This window comes from Suncus etruscus, chromosome 1, assembly GCF_024139225.1.
Source record: "Suncus etruscus isolate mSunEtr1 chromosome 1, mSunEtr1.pri.cur, whole genome shotgun sequence".
NCBI classification, from domain to species: domain Eukaryota; kingdom Metazoa; phylum Chordata; class Mammalia; order Eulipotyphla; family Soricidae; genus Suncus; species Suncus etruscus.
Window position 1 is genome coordinate 192626872 of NC_064848.1, and position 21736 is coordinate 192648607.

Consider the following 21736-nt stretch of genomic DNA (forward strand, 5'->3'; position numbering starts at 1 on the left):
GGCGCACTTGGTAACCGCGCGCCTCAGCAACTGCGCATGCTCCTGCCGCAGCACGTTTATGACGCCTTTATTAGGGTCCGGCCAAGATCAACTTGGCTCTGCCGAATCCTTCCCCCCAGAAACAATGGGACCTAAACTTTCTTTCTCCCTGCTAAAGCACCAAAGATTTCAATTCAGGCACACTTTTCCCCCATCATAGCAAAAACGGCTGTAACTGCAGACTAGGGTTATGGGAGTGAAGAAATGGTGCGTCCTTGGGGAACCGGGGCCTGACATCATGAGGTACTCAGCAGTACTAGTCCACTTGTGGCAGTCTTAATGCTTCCTCCTCATAACTGAAATCCGAGAGACATTCTTCCTCCCCTTGGCCATCCTGCTTCCAAGAAACGTAGCTGACCTGCAAAATGAGCGACCACGAGTTAGGGTGGGTGTGGGAGTGGGGGAGGCACACATTGACGGCTGTTCAAAAAGCTGGCCGTTCCCTTGAAACTCTTAGCATCTCTGATTGGTAACTCATCACACTCTTAGATAGAGGCTAGCACTGAGTCACAGACCCAAAAATTTCCTGGAGGAGGGCTTTGGAGACCTGAACGATGTATTCTGGGAGAACATCTTAAGTAAACAGCCAGCCCTTGAAATGGGCCTGGGAAAACTCCCCCTACACTCGCCTTTGGGCCAACATTTAAATTAGAAAAAGTAGCAAGTCACTCTCTAGAGGGTTGTCCTTTACATGTAGAGAAACTACGTAGGATATTAAAGTCAGGTGGAACCAATATTCTTGAAATATTAACTAGCACCCACTTGAATTCCTTCACAATCTTTTATTATAAAACTATTGTAGATATGGGGCCAGGGCAATACCTTAGGCATTTGCCCTGCATGTGGCAGACCCTACTCGATCCCAGGCTTCCCCTACAGACCCACGAGCCTACCTTCAGTGATAGTTCTAAGTACAAAGCCAGGTGCAACCCCTTGGCACCACTAGCTGTGGCCCCCAAACAAACAAACAAAAACCTATTTACGTGTTTTTTTTTTTTTTTTTTTATCTCCCACACTTCTAAAATATAAATTCCATGAGAAGGGACTTCATCCTAGTGTCCAGTTGAGTAAAGATGTTAAGTGGATTTGATTCTAATAATTGGCCTCATTTAGGGATGGAGATATTAGGTGGTGATTTTTTTTTTAACTCTTTGGCATTAGTACTAAATTCCTTCTCACATTTCCTACATAGTAAGATGGAATTTCATCGATTTGTTTTGGGGCCATACCCCCAAAACATGGCAGTGCTCAGGAGGTCATGAAATGGCAGGTATCAAACCCAGGCCTTCTGCATGCAAATTATGTAATCCAGCCCATTGGGCTTATCTCTCATGCCTCAAAATTAGACTTGTTAAGATTCAAGTTTAGGGGCCTGGAGAGATAGCACAGCGGCGTTTGCCTTGCAGGCAGCCGATCCAGGACCAAAGGTGGTTGGTTCGAATCCCGGTGTCCCATATGGTCCCCCGTGCCTGCCAGGAGCTATTTCTGAGCAGACAGCCAGGAGTAACCCCTGAGCACCGCCAGGTGTGGCCCAAAAAACAAAACAAAAAAAAAGATTCAAGTTTAGGTGTTTAAAGTTTTCTTAATTGGTTGTATTTAAACTGAATTTTCAAAAATTATTATTTTTAGAGACTATAGAGTTCAAATGATTGAGCACATGCTTTGCATACAAAAGGTCTAAATTTGATTCCAGCATAATCTGGTCTCCTGAGCACTACAAGAAGTGATTATAACACAGAACCATGGGTAGTTCCTGAGAACTGCCAAATATAACCCGACATTTCCTCCCCCACAAATAAAAATTATTTTGCAAAGGAAAAATATATTTTCAAAATGCAGAATGCAACCACCTTTTCTTTCCCTGTTTTTCCCTCCCCTGCTTTGAAAACAAGTTTCGCAACTTTGAGATAATAAAAAAAAAAATCTAGCTCTAAATTAGTTTTCAATGACATGAAACACATTTCGCTCCACTCCATCCCCCACCACATAAATAAACACTTTTAAGCATCCTATGTAGTGCATATTTTGTTTTGGAACTTATTTTAGCAAATTAATTCCTAATTTGGGGCATTATGCCATTGTTTCACAGAAAAGTTCTTCCACAAAATATTTCACATAAGATATATATGAGATGCTGAGCTCCGGAAATCATATCTTATTTGAAAGACACAACTTTTCAAAAGCTGTAACACAATCATATAAAAAGCCTCAAATCTCGGGCCCGAAGAGATAGCACAGCAACGTTTGCCTTGCAAACAGCCGATCCAGGACCAAAGGTGGTTGGTTCAAATCCTGGTGTCCCATATGGTCCCCTGTGCCTGCCAGGAGCTATTTCTGAGCAGACAGCCAGGAGTAACCCCTGAGCACCGCCGGGTGTGGCCCAAAAACCAAAAACCAAAAAAAAAAAAAAAAAAGCCTCAAATCTCTATAATTCTGTTTGAGGGGAGTTCAAAAAAGTATTTCTCCTACAGAGCTCAGGTGGCCTGTAGAACTCTCCAAATTTCAAATAAGGGTTTAGAGTCAAGGGCTATGAATTCAGAAAATTTTTAGAAATTCCCTCAAGTACAGTTTTAAAGTTTTCTAATTTTTTCCCTGAAGATTATAGGATTGACTATACATGCCAAGGACTTCTAAAATTTGCTCCTTGTTTTGAATTTTGGCCATGTTGGGTATATAATCTGAAATTTCTCTTCACATACTTGAATTAAATCAGGTAGTTCTTCGGTTCTGGCATCGGTGAGTTCTTCAGAAGGCCTATACTCCACAGCTATTTTACCACTTTCTGAAATAAAGTTAACAAGAGTTAATTCAAAATTATTCTTTGTTTAAAATTTTCTGTCTATAATGGTAGTAGACAATGATACTTATAAAGCAATGCATACTTGCTTCATAACTCCAATAATTTTACTTTTTAAAGTACTAACACTTCCCTTTTCAGTGAAGACATTTAGTTTGGCTCTTTTTATTTCTTTGCTTGGGGACATACCCAATAGTACTCATAGATTATGACCCATTAGTACTTGAGAGTTACTCCGAGCAATGCAGTGCTGAACCAGGACTGGACTTGAATAAAAAAGAATGTACTCAGTCTGTTGATCTCTCTCTCTCTCTCTCTCTTCTCTCTCTCTCTCTCTCTCTCTCTCTCTCTCTCTCTCTCTCTCTCTCTCTCTCTTCTCTCTCTCCCTCTCTCCTCTCTCTCTCTCCTCCCTCCCTCTCTCTCCCTCTCTCTCTGCTCTCTCTCTCTCTCTCTCACTGATTATTTTATTTATTTATATTTTGGATTTTGAAGTCTTACCCTATGGTGCTCTGGGGCTATTCCTAGCTCTGTGTTCCTGGTGGTGCTGGCAGGGACCATCTGTAGTACCATGGACAGAACAGAAATCTGCTATGTGCAAGTCAAATGTCTTTTTTTTTTTTTTTTGGTTTTTGGGTCACACCCAGCGGTGCTCACGGGTTACTCCTGGCTGTCTGCTCAGAAATAGCTCCTGGCAGGCACGGGGGACCATATGGGACACCGGGATTCGAACCAACCACCTTTGGTCCTGGATCGGCTGCTTGCATGGCAAACGCCGCTGTGCTATCTCTCCAGGCCCAAACTTTTTTTTTTTTTTTGGTTTTTGGGTCACACCCGGCGGTGCTCAGGGGTTACTCCTGGCAGGCACGGGGGGACCATATGGGACACCGGGATTCGAACCAACCACCTTAGGTCCTGGATTGGCTGTTTGCAAGGCAAACACAGCTGTGCTATCTCTCCGGGCAAGGCAAATGTCTTAACTCCTGTACTATCTTCCTGAGTCCCCCATTGGTTTCTTTTTTGTTTATTTTGGGGCTATGCACAGTGGTACTCAGAGGTTATTCCTAGCTTTGCACTCTGGAATTACTCCTGGATGGCTATGGGGACCATATGGAATGCTGGTCATTGAACCTGGATCAGTAGTATGCAAGGCAAACACCCTACTCTGAGGTACTATTTCTCTTGACAATCCCCCATTCGTTCTTTTTGTTTGATTGTTTGAATCCAGCAGCGCTCAGGGGTTACTTCTGGCTCTACACTCATAAATCACTCCTGGCAGGCTTCTGGGACCATATGGCTACATGCAAGGCAAACACCCTACTGCTATGCTATCTTTCTGCCCCCTCATTGTTTTTTTTTTTTGGGGGGGGGGGTGGCACACCTGGTGATGCTCAGGGGTTACTCCTGGCTATGTGCTCAGAAATTAATCCTGGCTTGGGGGACCATGTGACATGCTGGGGGATAGAAGCATGGTCCGTCCTAGGCTAACCGGGGCAAGGCAGACGCCTTACCATTTGCACCACTGCTCCACCCACCCACCCCCATTGGTTCTTAAAGCTCAGAGTTGACAGTTGACAGAAATTTTGTCAGATGGCCAAATAAATCAAATTTTAGAGAAAAGTTGCTCAGACTGGAAGGCCAACCTGGGATACACTCATCCAAGTAAAAAAGGTCTCTGATAATTTAGAATTTCTGTCTCTGGGCCAGAGAAGATAGTATGGCAGGTAGGACATTAGCCTTGCATGCAGATGAACTGGGTTCAATCTCCAGCATCCCATATGGTCCCCTGAGCACTGCCAGGAGTGTTCCCTGAATGCAGAACCATAAATATCCCTGGAGATTAATGGATGTGACTCCCCATAAAAATTCCGTCTCTAAGATTGCAGGGCTATGAAGCAAGGGGGAGCAATTCTGTTTGTGGATTCTCTACTAATTATACCATTTCCTTTGGGCACAGTTTGTAATATTAATATAAAATTCCATAGAGAACACAATAAAAAATATCTTCAGTAGTATGACCACTATTAGTTTCCATTTGAAGTCATACCTAGCAGTATTCAGGGTCTGTTCCCAATCTAGGTGCTCAGGGGTTGCTGCTGCTGATGCTTAGTATACCATGTAGTGCTGTGAATTAAACTGCAGCCTTCCATACTCAAGGCATATGCATTAACCTCTGAGCTATCTTCCTGGCATAACAACTAGTAAAAAAAAAAGAGTCAACAAAAGATGCATAAAAATATTCCAGATTTTGGGCCCGGAGAGATAGCACAGCGGTGTTTGCCTTGCAAGCAGCCAATCCAGGACCAAAGGTGGTTGGTTCGAATCCCAGTGTCCCATATGGTCCCCAGTGCCTGCTAGGAGCTATTTCTGAGCAGACAGCCAGGAGTAACCCCTGAGCACCGCCGGGTGTGACCCAAAAACAAAAACAAAAAAAACAAACAAACAAAAAAATTCCAGATTTTTAATCATCAGGGAGATGCAATAAGATACCACACAACAAAGTCTCACACAGCAGAGACTGGCACACATCAAGAACAACAACCAGTGCATGTACATGGAGAGAAAGGGGCTCTCATTCACTGTTGGTAGGAATGCTGACTGGTTCAACCTTTTGGAAAAACAATATGGACATTCCTTAAAAAAAAAAAACAACTAGGGGCCGGGCGGTGGCGCTCGAGGTAAGGTGCCTGCCTTACCTGCGCTAGCCTAGGAGACGGACCGCGGTTCGATCCCCCGGCGTCCCATATGGTCCCCCAAGCCAGGAGCGACTTCTGAGCGCATAGCCAGGAGTAACCCCTGAGCGTCACCGGGTGTGGCCCAAAAAACAAAAAAAAACAACCAAAAAAAAAAAACAACTAGAACTTCCATTCAACCCAGGAATACTGCTCCTAGGTAGTAGTATATACATACCCTAGGAGCCCAAAATCAGATGCAGAAAAGGTATCTGCACTCCTAATGTTCTTTGCAGCACTAGTCACAATAACCAGATCTGGAAACAAACCAAGTGCCCAAGAACAGATGAATAAATAAACTGGTACATCGACAGTAAGGAATACTACACAGCTGTTAGGAAAAAATGAAGCCATAAAATTTGCTTTATACAGGGATCTATATATGTAAAGTATTAAACTAAGCAAAATGAGTCAGAGGGAGGACAGACATTGAATGGCTGCATACATATGTGAAATAAAAAAAAAAGCATAGTATGAGAATAATCCATAAAGGTAATAGAAGCAAGGATCAGGAGAATTGGTCCATGGTAGGAAGCTTACCACAAGGGAGGCGAGTGGATAGGGGAGTGCAATTAGAACAGACAAGGATCCACTGTGACAATAATAGTTGGAAATTGTCATTTTGACAAGAAATGGGTGCTGAAAAGAGGTAAAGTGATGGGCACAATACCCTTTCAGTAATAGTATTGCAAATCACAGAGCCTAAAAGGAAAAAAGTCGGGGGAGAGAATGAGAAGGGGTGGAAAGAGAGAAGAAAAGTGTCTGGAAGGCTGGGGGACATTGATGGGGAGAAGTATACACTGGTGAAGAGATGGGCATTGGACATTGTATGACTGAAACGCAATCATGAACAACTTTGCAACAATTGATCCAATTAAAAATTATTTTTCAGGGCTGGAGAGATAGCATGAAGGTAGGAAGTTTGCCTTGCAAGCAGAAGAATGGTGGTTCAAATCCTGGCATCCCATATGGTCCCCCAAGCCTGAGCCTGCCAGGAGCAATTTCTGAGTGTAGAGCCAGGAGTAACCCCTGAGCCCTGCTGGATGTGACTCAAAAACAAAAACAAAAACAAAACAAGGGGCTGGAGAGATAGCATGGAGGTAAGGTGTTTACCTTTCATGCAGAAGGTCATGGGTTCGAATCCCGGCGTCCCATATGGTACCCGGTGCTTACCAGGAGCAATTTCTGAGCACGGAGCCAGGAAAACCCCCTGAGCACTGCTGGGTGTGACCCAAAAACCACAAAAAAAAATTTTTTTTTAAAGACAAAATAGTTTGGATAAACAACAATATAAATTTAAAAATTAAAAAACAAAACAGGATCTGGAGCCATAGTACTGTAGGTAGGATGCTTGCCTTGCATGTGGCTAACCTGGATTTGATCCCATACATCCTAATTGGTTCTCCAAGCCTGTTGTGTATGTAAATATTTTAGGGGATTACTATGTTACTCACCCTAAACTGATTGGTGATTGTGCCCTACCCTAGGGTGTGACCTGGCATTCTGCCCCCACCCTAGGGTAGTACCTGATTCTGCTTCCACCATTGGTTGGTATCTGATCCCACCATTGGGTGGTACCTGACTCTGGGGGATAAAAACAAGGGTCTGTGGAAGGCCGAGGCTTTTTGGCTGGAACTGAGGCTGAGTCTTTGGACTTCAGTCTTGTACACCGAATAAAGCGAATATTTCCACGAGCCTGACTGTCTGCGAGCTGTTTACCCGCCGTTTCACCTCAGAACCGTCAGCTACACAGGGTGGCAGGCTAGACAGGATGGCAGACGCGTGCTCCGAGCTGGAAGAGAAAGGCCTCATCCTCCATCCCTCCATCAGTCAACCTCTTCAGGGTCTGACTTGCAACACAAGCCCACAAGGATTGCAGTCAGGAGAAAGTACTAAGCACTGATGGATGTGATTCCAACAAAACAAAACAAAACAAAACAAAAGATTTAAAAAAAAAAAAAAAAGCTGATCATTACATAGAATCACAAATACTCAATATGTTTATGCCAGAAACAAACTCTAAATCGATTTCAAAACCTTTGTAGTTGAATTGAATGAAATTTTCTTTTCAGGGCCAGCGAGATAGAACAGATAGCAAGGTGTTTGTCTTGCATGCAGAAGGTCAGTGGTTCGAATCCCAGCATCCCATATGGTCCCCTGAGCCTGCCAGGAATGACTTCTGAGCACAGAGCCAGGAGTAATCCCTGAGCATTGCCGGTGTGGACCCAAAAACCAAAAACAAACAAAAAATATTTTTTTCTTTTCAGTAGGGAAATAGTAACAATAGTTAATATATTTTTGCTTTGCAACTTTTAGGTATAATTTTAACATTTTACATTTACTTTTAGAATATTGCCCATAAGAAAAACTAAATTACTACTCAGGCTTCCCTTTGTGCCCCCTTCCCTCAGCAGCATATTTGGAGAAAATCGCTCTCTTCCCACCCCTGATTCTTTTTCTTAGAGCAGTGACATGAGCAACTGGTTCCCCACACTCAGATCCTCAGTTCCAAAGGACCACATGAGTGTAAGAGGACATCAGGCAGGGTGTGAAATCTATCCCCAGCAGACCACTCTGAGGGTTTCTGTCAGATGGGCTTGAATAAAGAAACCAGCTCCATCAACGAAAGTAAAGCACGTGCAATAGATCCCTCCTGCTTCAGCCCTGTTCTACGCTGACTCAGTTTCGACCAAAGAGGCCTATGGTTCCTAGGGGCCTCAACATCTGTTTTTTAGTTTAGGATTTTGACTTTGCCTTTTGGGGGGGGGGCGGGGGGAGTAGGGAAGTTTGGGGCCACCAGGCGGTGCTCAGGGGTTACTCCTGGCTATCTGCTCAGAAATCACTCCTGGGCAAGCATGGGGGGACCATATGGGATGCCAGGATTCAAACCACCGTCCTTCTTGCATGCAGGGCAAACACCCTACCTCCATGCTATCTCTCTGGCCTCTACTTTGCTTTCTTTTTAAATAAATTCCCAAGGAACTATTACACTTTGTGATACCTAATGGATTCCTTTTGAAATTCCAAGGAGCTTCAGTTCTTTGCCTCTGAAGTGAGCTGTGCCTTACATATTTCTTTTCATATGTGGAGAACTACCCTGCCCTGTTGGAGGCAGAGGAAAGGGTTGATTCTTCAGTGCCACCCCTCGAGGAGACAATCACCTCTTTCCGAGCTGCTCACGGAAGGATAGAATAAAACGAAGTAGAGCTAACTCTGAGATATGTGTGGCACATCTTGTTTCATTTTGCATGTAATAGTTTAGTATATTGATGGATTTTTTTAAGTGACATTGTCATCCAACACGTTATTGTTCAGGGAATACCTTTGTGGTGTTTTGTTATTTTATTTTAAATATACCTGTTTTACTATTTAGGCTATTGCTTGGATTTGAGTATACTGTTAGCAACCACCTGGTCTCTTAATTATCCAAACTGGTAAATTTAGATTTTGTGAAGCATTTGTTTCTCAGATTAAGACACTATTAGAGGGCCCGGAGAGATAGCACAGCGGCGTTTGCCTTGCAAGCAGCCAATCCAGAACCAAAGGTGGTTGGTTCGAATCCCGGTGTCCCATATGGTCCCCCCGTGCCTGCCAGGAGCTATTTCTGAGCAGACAGCCAGGAGTAACCCCTGAGCACCGCCAGGTGTGGCCCAAAAAAACAAAACAAAACAAACAAACAAACAAAAAAAAAGACACTATTAGACCTAAAATAGTTGCTGATGGGTATCTGTGAATTTTTTTCTCTTTTATTTGAAGTAGATTTTCTCAAATGGGCTTCCTCATCTGCATTGCCTAGAACCTCAGTCGTCATCATGTGTATTGCAGGCTGCAATTTGGAAAACTTGACTGTCTTGAAATGGTCAGTTTTGTTTCTTTCAACAGTGTTGTTCTCTCCCTGATAGTCTTATGCCGCAGGGATTACTCCTGGCTATGCACTCAGAAATCGCTCCTGGGTTGGGGGACCATATGGGACATTGGGGGATCAAACAGAGATCCATTCTAGGCTAGCGCGCGTAAGGCAGACATCTTACTGCTTGTGCTACCGCTCCAGCCCCAACAGCAGCATTTTTTTTAGTGTGTAAAAGAAGAAAGTTGGGGCCGGCGCGGTGGCGCTAGAGGTAAGGTGTCTGCCTTGCCAATGCTAGCCTAGGACGGACCGTGGTTCCATCCCCCGGCATCCCATATGGTCCCCCAAGCCAGGATCGACTCCTGAGTCATAGCCAGGAGTAACCCCTGAGTGTCACCGGGTGTGGCCCAAAAACAAACAAAAAAAAATTTAAAAATAAAAGAAGAAAGGGCCACCAAAAAAAAATCTAAAAAAAAAAAAAAAGGGCTGGAGAGATAGCATGGAGATAAGGCATTTGCCTTGCATGTAGAAGGTTGGTGGTTCAAATCCCGGCATCCCATATGGTCCCCCGGGCCTGCCAGGGGCGATCTCAAAAGAAGAAAGGCCACAAAGGGCAAAGATTTTTTTTAATCATTGCACAAATTCTTGCATCAAATTAAACTAAGCTATTTGTAATACTATTTTCAATATGTGATGGTACAAGAGCAATGCTAAATGGAGTTGTTGTATTGCAGAGGAGCATTTTAAATCACAGAAGTAAAAATGTTATAATACTTAACATTTTGATGAGTTTTAAGTTTATTTTTATAGGGAAGTTTTATCTTTCCTAAAATCACTTCTAGAATAACAAATTGTTTCCATTATTAAACATTGAAATGTTAATAAAAATGGAAAGCTATGGGGCCGGTGAGATAGCATGGAGGTAAGGCGTTTGCCTTTCATGCAGAAGGTCATCGGTTCGAATCCCAGTGTCCCATATGGTCTCCCAAGCCTGCCAGGAGTGATTTCTGAGCATAAAGCCAGGAGTAACCCCTGAGCGCTGCCAGGTGTGACCAAAAAAAAAAAAAGCTAAATTACTAACCTTACTTTTCAGGAAAGTATTGTATTTTTTGTTTGTTTGTTTTTGTTTTAGGGCCACACCCAGTGATGCTCAGGGGTCACTCCTGGCTATGCACTCTGAAATCGCTCCTGGCTTGGGGACCATATGGGAAGCCAGGGGGATTGAATTATGGTTCATCCTAGTTAGTGCATGCAAGGCAGATGCCTTACTGTTTGTGCGCCACTGCTCTGGCCCCTAGATTTTCATCATTTTTGTATCATTAATTTTTCTTTCTTTTTTTTTTTTGGTTTTTGGGTTACACCCAGCAGCACTCAGGAGTTAGGCTCTGCACTCAGAAGTTGCTCCTGGCAGGCACGGGGGGACCATATGGGAAGCTGGAATTCGAACCAGGGTCCATCCTGTATTTGGCTGTGTGCAAATACCTTACCATTGTGCTATTGCTCCAGCCCCCTCATTAATTTTTCAAAATCAAATTATTTGCTCTTCAGATAAGTAAACTGCAGAACTTCAAGTACAGTCAGGAAAGTCTTACCTAAAACCACAATGAACAGTTTCTGAAATGCATCCGACACAGCCTTCTGAATAGCAAACTTCTGGGCTGTCTTCCTTTTCATAAGGAATGATAATGGCCCTAAAACCAACCAAAACAAAGGAAATTACAATGCCAATCTGCATCACTGATTTTTATTAAGTCTAAATAGAGAAGCACACCATAAGTAAGGGAAAGCACCACACAAGGCTATGTCTCATTAGCTCTGTGGTAGGTATAGTCCTGTTAGAGCTGTTATGGTACATGTCTGCTGTCTGATGACAGATGTTACAGTGCCAGTGTGTGTGTGTGTGTGTGTGTGTTGTGTGTGTGTGTATGTGTGTGTGTGTGTGTGTGTATTTGATATATGTATCAAATGAACAAGTTGAGCCTAGATGCCTATCTTGAGAAAGGTTTTTTGGTAGCAAAGATAATCTGGTCTCTCCCTAAACATCACCTAACCAGAATCTGGTCCAGTCCTTTCACTAGTAGCCCTACCTTTAATTTAATACTCAAAACCTAAGTGCCATAGATTCTAGGAAAAAAAAAACCTATCCATAGGAATAGTTTGTCTGGGTACATATACTTATCTCTTTCATTTCAAGTCCTTCTTTCTAGTAAGTAAAAACACCCCTAAATTTATACAAGTTTATTTAAATAATTAGATGAAGATTTTTCTGGGATGACTGAGATCTCACATGTGATCTGTATTTGAAAGACTATTTTAGAATGAAGCAGGTCGGGGTCAGAGCATAGTGGTAGGGTGTTTGCCTTGCACACAACGCTGACCTGGGACAGACCTGGGTTCGATTCCCTGACATACCATATGTCCCCTGAGCCTGCCAAGAGTAACCCCTGAGTGCCGTGGGTGTGGCCCAAAAACCAAAAGAAAAAATTAATGGAGCAGATCATTAAACCCCATATGGGAAAAACAGTATTCCCCTCCCTAACTCCTAAGTATCTTGACAGGAAGACATCTCTAAAACTGTAAAGTTAAAGGTTCTCTTGGATATTACGTAGAAATTAAGAAACTATATTATGGGCCGGGCGGTGGCGCTGGAGGTAAGGTGCCTGCCTTGCCTGCGCGAGCCTAGGACGGACCGCGGTTCGATCCCCCGGCTCCCATATGGTCCCCCAAGAAGCCAGGAGCAACTTCTGAGCGCATAGCCAGGAGTAACCCCTGAGCGTCACAGGGTGTGGCCCAAAAAACCAAAAAAAAAAAAAAAAAAAAAAAGAAACTATATTATTGGGCCCAGAGAGATAGCACAGCGGTGTTTGCCTTGCAAGCAGCCGATCCAGGACCAAAGGTGGTTGGGTTCAAATCCCTTGTCCCATATGGTCCCCCGTTGCCTTGCCAGGAGCTATTTCTGAGCAGACAGCCAGGAGTAACCCCTGAGCACCACCGGGTGTGGCCCCCCAAAAAAAAAACCAAAAAAAAAAAAAAAAAGAAACTATATTATTAAAACCAACAATCATAAAACACCTGCCAAGGTGTAGCAGCTTGGCAAGAAAAGGGTTGTTTCTAATGTATCTGGAAAAGAGAGAAAGAGAAAGAGGAAAGGAAGCAGGTGATGGGGAAGAGAGAGTGAGAGCAAAAGAGATAAAGAGGAAGAGAGAGAAAAATAGAGACTGGATGTTCCTAGTCCAGTCCCCAAACAAACCTTCCAGTTCATCCAAAGTCTCCTCAGCAATGCCAACCCCAGGGCTCTTGCAATCAAAGGATGGCAACACCACCTCTAGGGCACAGAAGAATTTCACCCTTTGCTTCTGAAGTGGCGCCACAGTCTCCTCATTTTCCCTTTCTTCAAGGCCAGAAAGATCCTGAAGCTGTTAGGAGTGTTTCATTAATAATTTTAATTGAATCACCATGGGAGACAGTTACAATGGTGCTCATGACTGAGTTTCAGTATCCAATACCTTTCACCAGGGACATTTCCCACCTCCAATAGCCCCACTTCCCCTCCTACCTCCCTCAGCCTGCCTCTACGATAAACATTTCTCTTCTCTCTCTCTCTCTCTCTCTCTCTCTCTCTCTCTCTCTCTATATATATATATATATATATGTATATATGTATATTCACATATACATATATGTATGTTTCTCTCTCCCCCTCCCACCTTCTCTTTTCCTCTCTCCCTCTCTCTCTTCTCTTCTCTCTCCCTCTCTCTTCTCTCTTCCCCCCTCCTCCTCTTTTCCTTTTAGGCACTAAAAGTTTGCAATACTATGGTTCAAAGGGGGTATCAGGCATACGACTTTACCTCCTTTCAGCACCCAGTTCTTTTCCAGCGTGATTATTTCCAAATATCACGGTCATAGTGGACCCTTATCTGATCTATCTGCAATTCCCTCCCCATTTCTTAGTGTGGCAGCTTCTACTCTGGAGCAGTCCCTCCTGGAATTTATCTCTTTGGGTATTATTACCATATTCTTTATATATATAATATATATTATATATATCCCACAAATGAGTGCAATTATCCTAGGTCTGGCTCATTTCACTCAGCATAATACTCTCCATATCCATCCATGTATAAGCAAATTTCATGACTTCATTTTCCTTAGCTGTCAAAATTTTACTTTTTATTTTTTTGCTGTTGTTTTTTGTTTTGGGGCCACATCCATGCGGCACTCAGGGGGTTACTCCTGGCTCTGCACTCAGAAATCACTCCTAGAAAGCTTGGGAGGATTAGAGAGGATACCAGGGATCAAACCAGGTCTGTCCTGGGCCAGCAGCATGATAGGCAAATAAGGTGCCTTACCACTGTATGTCACTCGGCTCCAAGCTGCCAGAAATTTAAAGTAAAGGTCCTTCTGAAGATCTCAATGTAGATTTTTATTTTTTTTTATTAGAAATAAAAACAAACCCCCAGTAATCCTAGTTATCTATTGAAGTATTCTATGATTTCACCATTCCGTAAAACTTTCTGATGAAGTACAACAAATACGTACATCATAGATACATATATATAGCATATAAGTGTTATTGAATATGGACAGCACAATGAGATCTTTTTTTTTTTAGATCTTTATTAATTCTGGGATGTAGACCAGTGCCAGGTCACACCCTAGGGTAGGGCACAATCACCAATCAGGGTAGGGTCAGTAACATAATAATCCCATTGAAATATTTACATACACAACAGACCAGTGCTCAGACACTTTCGTTAAGAGAACTTTCCTCTATAACAGGGGTCTCAAACTCAATTTACCTGGGGCCGCAGGAGGCAAAGTCGGGTTGAGGAAGGGCCGCATGAGGGATTTCACTTACTGAATATTCGCGATAAAAAAAATAGCATTAGTAAGAAAAAAAAATAGCAAAACATCGCATTAAACATTTGCATACCCCGAATGGAACTGCTAGGGGTATGCTAATGTTTAATGCAATTTTTTTCTTACTAATGTGATTTTTATTGCGATTATTCAGTAAGCGAATAATCGAGAATACTGCGATATTTAAAGGCCAGCTGTGGGCCACAAAATGTTGTACGGAGGGCCACAAACGGCGCCCTCGAGCCGCGAGTTTGAGACCCCTGCTCTATAAGGTTTATTGGTCCTCAGGGGGTCCAGGGACGGGGGAGTAATACAGAACTGAGGATCTTGAACAAATGCAGGACCTTGAACACAATGAATGTACTACACTGAGCTATCTCCCCACTCCCTACCTTGATAATCCTTTTGGACCATCCATTGAAACCGAAGTAGTAATTTGCCAATTCTTGGCACCGGGAGCTGTTTAGGGCAAGTGTCCGATGTTGAACTGCTTTGTGTCTGCTGAGGATGAACCTAAAGTACAAAATAGATTTAAAATTAATAAAGGCACAACAAGTAGACTTATAATAGTAATGACTTACCACAGAGATCTAATTTAGGTAGACCCAACATTTTCAATTAAGTGACTATGAAAAGCAAATATAACAAAAATAAAGTTTGATTTTTGATTCTTGGGCCTATCCAGCAGTATTCAAAATTTACTCTGGATCTGTGCTTAGAGATCACTCCTGGTCGTGCTTGGGGGATCATATATAGTGCTGGGGATAGAACCCGGGTCTGGAGGTACGCAGGGCAAGCATCTTAATTCCTGATGTATCTCTTTGGCCCTTAAATCAAATAAACATTTTAAGTACTAAGTTAATGGTAAGCACTAAGTTAAGTACTTATTGGTTTTAAGACATGGTACTTCTCTGCTTCATTTCCACAGCCTCTGATTAATCTGAAGGTTTCCCTGACCTCAGGTGGTAAAAGTAAAAACATTAACTAGGAAGACCTGTGGAAGCAAATTGTGGGTTGTGGGTAAGCAAGAGTAAATTGTTTCCGCTATTCTATCCAGCAGCTCCTGTCTGAAACTATGACTCGAAGGACAGATATGACAAGGGTGCCACTAAGATTAGGTGGGACCTATTCTACAGCATTCCCCTCTCTGAGTTATTCATCATGCTAGAAGAGTACAGTTTAGTTTCTTTCCACTGCTATCACACGTTAAAAATGCAACCAAAAACAATTACTGTTCACCTTCATAACAGCTTCTTGTTGTTGTTGTTATTGTTGTTGTTGTTTGGGGCCACGCCCAAGTGAAGCTCAGGGGTGATTCCTGGCCTATGCACTCATAAATCCACTCCTGGCTTGGGGACCATATGGGAGCTGGGGATGGAACCTCAGGTCCATCACTGGGTCTAGCCACATGCAAGGCAAATGCCTTACCGCTGCACTACTGCTTCAGCCCCCATAATAGCTTTTTTTTTTTACTTTTGGGTCACACCCAGCAGCGCCCAGGGGCTACTCCTGGCTCTACGCTTAGAAATCGCCCCGGGAGGCTTGGGGGACCCTATGGGATGCTGGGGAATTAGAACCACCGTCCTTCTACGTCTAAACGCCTTACCACTGTGCTATCTCTCCAGCCCCAAACAGCTTTTTGTAGTATGCAAACAAACATCCCTATATTAATTCTAATTTATACATTATTGTGGATACATCATTAATTCTTAAATGTCGATTTCAATTTTTAGGCAGCATGCAGTACAAAGAATGTATTCTTCAAAGATTCAAATACAAGGAATGCAGATATAGGTACAGCAAGTTAGGTTGTTTGCTTTGCATATGGCTGAGACCCAGGTTTCAATCCCCAGGTATCCATATGGTCTTCCAGCCTATCAAGAAGATTCTTGGGGGGCTGGAGAGATAGCATGGAGGTAGGGCATTTGCCTTGCATGCAGAAGGACGGTGGTTTGAATCCCGGCATCCCATATGGTCCCCTGAGCCTGCCAGGAGCGATGTCTGAGCGTAGAGCCAAGAGTGGCCCCTGAGCGCTGCTGGGTGTGACCCCCCCCAAAAAAAGAAGCAAAACAAAGAAACAAAAAAAAAGTGAATTTTGAGTGCCAAACCAAGTATAAGCCCTGAACACTGGAAGGTATGACTCCAAAATGAACAAACAAAAAAACCAAATATAGGGCCTGGAGAGATAGCACAGCGGCGTTTGCCTTGCAAGCAGCTGATCCAGGACCAAAGGTGGTTGGTTCAAATCCCAGTGTCCCATATGGTCCCCTGTGCCTGCCAGGAGCTATTTCTGAGCAGACAGCCAGGAGTAACCCCTGAGCACTGCTGGGTGTGACCCAAAAACATAAAAACAACAACAACAAAAAAAAACCAACTATAGATCAAAGCACTATTCCTTACTGATTTGTTTTATGTGTATCTTTCTCAGTTACTGATTTATAAGCAACATAGTGCTCAAAACATTTTTTTTTTTTAGTTTTGTTTTTTGAATCACACCCAGCAGTGCTCAATGGTTACACCTGGCTCTGCATTCAGAAATTACTCCTGGCAGGCTCAGGGAAGACTATATGGAATGCCAAGAATTGAATCTCAGTCTGCAATGGGCAAGGCAAACGCCCTACCTGCCAGTGCCTGCCTATGCTCAGGCTCTTAAAGAAACCATACTTTTATCCTTTTCCCAAGAAAAGTTGTTATCAACAAATAAAAGCAATAGTTTGTTGATTGAGAGAATAAATAAAAGAATGAGAAAATAAAACAAAATTACTTTGCTCAACTTAAGCTGTCTGCTGAGAAGGAACAATGAAGATGAAAGTTTGAATGCCAGAGACTAATCCAGAGACTAGCCTGAGGGTAGAGTGCAGCTTCTGCAACTAGAAAGTTTAGGAAGGGCTCTGAGAACCTAGTAAAGTTGGCTAGCAAAGTCACTTCTCACCTTAGATAACTTTGTGACAGTTCTTTGGGGCAACCATGAAGAAAGCTCTCAGATGGGGCCGGAGAGAGCATGGAGGTAAGGCGTTTGTCTTTCATGCAGGACGGTGGTTCGAATCCCGGCATCCCATATGGTCCCCCGTGCCTGCCAGGGGCGATTTCTGAGCATAGAGCCAGGAGTAACCCCTGAGCGATGCCGGGTGTGACCCCAAAAAAACAACAACAACAACAACAAAAAGAAACCTCAGATGATAGATGACTTAGGTCTTTTCTTAATTTTAAGATCTCATTTAAAGCAATGAACTTTATGCTAAGAAAATCTCAAAACCATACTTATAAAACTAGTCTTTATTCTTCTGTGGTGCCCAGAGCCTGACATAATGCAAGGCATGTGCTCTGCCACTTAGTTGCTTGTGCATTCCTATCAAATGATCTTAATGGCCATTGAAAGAAAAAAGAAGCACCACTCATTATTTACAGCTAATAAAAGGTTTGTTTTTTATTTATTATTTTTGCTTTTGGTTTAGTTTTTATTTTTTGAAAGGAGGCACACTCAACAATGCTCAGGGCTTACTCTTGGCTCTTCTCTTTTCTAGGGAGACTTTATGGGGTTCCAGGGATACAATCAGTATTTCTCAGGTAGAAGGCAAGAGCCCTTGCTGCTATAAAATCACTCTGTCCAATAAGTGGGGTTTTTTTTTTTTTGTTTTTTTGTTGTTACACTCAGGGGTGCTATATTATCACTCTGTCCAATAAGTAGGGTTTTTTTTTTGTTGTTGTTGTTGTTCTGGGGTTACACCCAGGGTTGTTCAGGAATTACTCCTGGTTCTGCATTCAGGGATCACGCCTGGATGAGTTGTACACTAAGGTGGGGCTGTATGGGATGCTGGAAATCAAACCCAAGTTGGCCTCATGCAACACCAGGTGCCCTACATGCTGTGCTATCTCTCAGGCCTGAGAATGTTTCTATACTAACTGTGTAATATGTGAAATGGTCATAAACTAGCCGCAGCTTATAGTCTATTTAGCAAACTAAATAGTATTCAACAAGCCTTATTCTCAATTCTAGGGGGTGAAGTAGAGACTGAAGCAGTGGTGGCGGTCTGCAGTCACCACGTAGGAGAGGCCTTCTCAGGTTTGATGAAGGTGAAGGCAAGAATGAAAGGTCTATGGGTTGAGAATAAGGATTATGAGCAGGGGTAAAAAGCCAGCTCAGGAAGCCAACAGAGAAAGTTGAAAGTTCTTTTTTTTTTTTTTTTTTTTAATTTTAGCCAGGAGTAACCCCCTGAGTGCTGCTGAGTGTGGCCCAAAAACGGAAGGAAGGAAGGAAGGAAGGAAGGAAGGAAGGAAGGAAGGAAGGAAGGAAGGAAGGAAGGAAGGAAGGAAGGAAGGAAGGAAGGAAAAAGGAAGGAAGGAAGGGGGAGGGGGAGGGGGGAGGAAAGGAGGGAAGGAGGAGGGAGGGAGGGAGGAGGGAGGAAGGGAGGGAGGAGGGGGAGGGAAGAGGGAAGAAAGAAGGGAGGAGGGGGAGGGAAGGAAGGAAGGAGGGAGGGAGGGAGGGAGGCAGGGAGGGAGGAAAGTTCTTTAAGCAAAAGATTTGAAAAAACATAATTTCATTCATTTATTCAAAGGCATTGAAATGGGGGGATGTCCAGACCACAGCTCAATGAGAGATCCCTGGGTTCTACTCTCCCTCACATCACCACCACCCCCAGCAACGCCCCAACAAAACTTGACCTAGCAGCAGAGGAGTGGAAATGGGCAATACCAAAAGTATGAGGGTTAAAATGAGGCACAGAGAGGGATGGAATTCAGGGGCTGGGAAATGTGGAGCTTGGGGTTCACAGACAGGGAAAAAATTTCAATGAGGCCAGTTGGTAGGGCGCTTGCCTTTCATGAGGTGATCCGTGTTCAATCCTGGGCACCACATATGATTCCCTTAGTACAACCAGGAATGATCTCTGTGCGTAGAACCAAGAGTAAGCCCTGAGCATTGCTGGATCGGACGCAAACCTCCCAGCAACCTCCAGCCAAGAAAAAAAAACAAAAACAAAAAAGAAAACATTCAGCATGTTCTGAGACTTAGTGCATCGGTGCTGGAGGGTGTGGGCATCAGGAATGAGCGGTGTCAGACAGCAATCACGGTGGCCACTAGTCCTCCAGCCAACAGGACTGTCAAATACATAAGTGTGCCACATCCAAGCCTAGAGGCAGCTCTTTCCCCAGAGCAAGCCATGAACCGGGCTCTGAAAGCTTCATCCTCGGTGTCGTTTCTGCAGTAGAAAGCCCTGGAGGGACTGACTGGCTGGCTGTGTGTTGCCCCAGGATCTGGGAGAAAACTCTGCAACCCAGAGTAGGTGCTAACTGTTAGCCTCAGGTACCCCGGCCTAGAACCGCTTCGCAGGGGGTCCAGAACCCCGCGTGACCCCGATCCCCGCGTGTCCCTGAAAACCCCGCGTGCCAACCAACCTTCACTGGAGAGGACTGGAAAAGGGGCTTCTGATCGCAGGCCCGTTGGGCTTTGTGAGCCGCCTGCGCCGAATAAAACTTGACGAGGGCGTAGAAACCCGGCGGGGCCGCTGCGGCGTTGGGGAAGACGCGCACCCCATACAGGAGTCCAAACTGGGAGAAAACTGCAGAGAGAGAATGCTACGGGGCCGCAGGCGTCACCGCACCAAAAAGATTTGGAAAAAAAAAACTAATTTCATTCATTTATTCAAAGGCAATGAAATTGGAGGTGGGATGTCCAGACCACAGCTCAAGGAGAGATCTGAGTTCTGCTCTCCCTCACACCCCGCAGACACCACACACACACACACACACACACACACACACACACACACACACACACACACACACATACACACACCTTCTCCACCACGTTGCACTCTGCAAGCCCAGGGTATTGCATGGTCACTAAGCTGCAGGGACATGCATGCAAAAAGCACTGTGGTGGCCAGCTGCTTGGTGCCAAGGAAGGATATCTAGGTTTGAGGGAGCACCTTTCCCTGATTACTTCTTCCTTCCCTCCCTTCCAAGCCCAGCTTACATGCAACGCTTCGGCCGTGGGGCCAGGACTTAGGTCCCACACTAACAAGGTTTTGTCACTTTCTATGGGAACAGTGAAAGGGACCACTTCCGCCATGCCCTCCTCGGCGTCACTGCGCCTGCGCGCCAGCCGCTTAGGCATTACTACGCCTGCGCGAGACGCTCCCGCGCTGTTTTCGAAGGGAAAGCGCGCGAGAGGTGGGGCCTGTTGGGGGCGGGGTTTGTTGTGGTCACACCCATCGTGGGCGTGTCTCTGTGCGGAATCCCCGCCCCTTAGGCCTGTGGCTTCCCTTAATTCTATGAAGTTCAAGGTCCTCTGTAGAGCCCTGAGGGAGAATTTAAGGAAAGGAAGAGTTAGGAACTCTTGGAAGCAAAGGGGTTCTCTTTCTCCCGGACATTAGAGTAGTTGGTAGACAACTGCACCTGGTGAAGCTGGAAAATGGAAAGCAGCTGACCCTTATGTGGGGAACTACCCTGGAAAATGCAGCCCCTCTGGCTGAGAGTTTGCTGATAGAAGTCATTGTCGTTTAATAGTCCTGCCTCAACCGTTAAGCAATACTTTTCTTTTCTCTCCACCACCCTTCTGCCCAAGGGAGAGCTGAGAGCCAGCTGAGGACAGAAATTTAGGGGAATCGAATTGATTCAAGTGGTGGCTTTCAACATGGGAGGTCGTGGAGCCCCCAAGAAAGCTGTTCTTGGCTTCCCTGGAACTATTTGGTGGAGCAACGGCCTGAGAAGGCAAGCAGGATTCTTATTTAATCCTAAAATGTCAGGGCCAGATAAAACTTTGGGGCGCCACACTCAGTGATACTATGGGCTTACTTCTGGCTTAGTTGCAGGGATCAATCCTGGCAGGGCTCAGGGGATCATAAGAGGTGCAGGGGATCAATCTGTGTCTTAAAATGTGTCAGGACAGCACCTTATCTGAGCTGTGAAATTTTCCGAAGTCCCTGAGAAAAGGATAATATTATCAGTGTTCTTGGGGCCAGAGAGATAGGACAGCGCTAGGGCGTTTGCCTGGCACGCATCAGATTCAGGACGGACGGTAGTTGGAATCCCGGCATCCCAGATGGTCCACTGTGCCTGCCAGGAGCGATTCCTGAGTACAGAGTCAGGAGTAACCCGAGTGCTGCCAGGTGTGGTTCAAAAAGCCAAAAAAACAAAAACAAAACAAAACAAAAAATCAGTATTCTTTTTTTGAGACAAAAATTGATTCCATTATTCAAGTATGCTGGTTCTATAACTTTGATGCTAAGAATTGTTTTATAAAGAGAGGTAGATAGAATTTTTTTTTTTTTGGCCACACCTGGCATATAGGACGTTGATGCCCTGAACGTCCCAGGTTGACTACGTGTAAACCCTACTGCTGTGCTATCTCTCCGGTCCCCAGATAGAATGTTTTCATTTATCCCCTTATGTAGGGCTTACATTTAAAAAAAGGGGGGGGAATCTTTTATTATGGTCTTATTTTTATAGTTGTTGAGGTTTTAC

The 21736-nt window shown here is 44.2% G+C and overlaps 1 protein-coding gene across 1 annotated transcript; it reads right to left on the reverse strand.

Annotated features, from left to right (window-relative positions):
- Window positions 1–294: 294 nt before the first annotated feature.
- RDM1 (RAD52 motif containing 1) lies at window positions 295–20342 on the reverse strand. Its single transcript, XM_049781169.1, has 8 exons — window positions 20247–20342; window positions 19667–19846; window positions 19017–19030; window positions 14665–14773; window positions 12663–12828; window positions 11005–11103; window positions 2739–2821; window positions 295–397 (listed from the first exon to the last, which is right to left on the reverse strand). Exons 1-8 carry the CDS (start codon window positions 20340–20342, stop codon window positions 296–298), a joined length of 849 nt encoding a protein of 282 aa, XP_049637126.1. The 3' UTR covers window position 295.
- Window positions 20343–21736: the final 1394 nt, after the last annotated feature.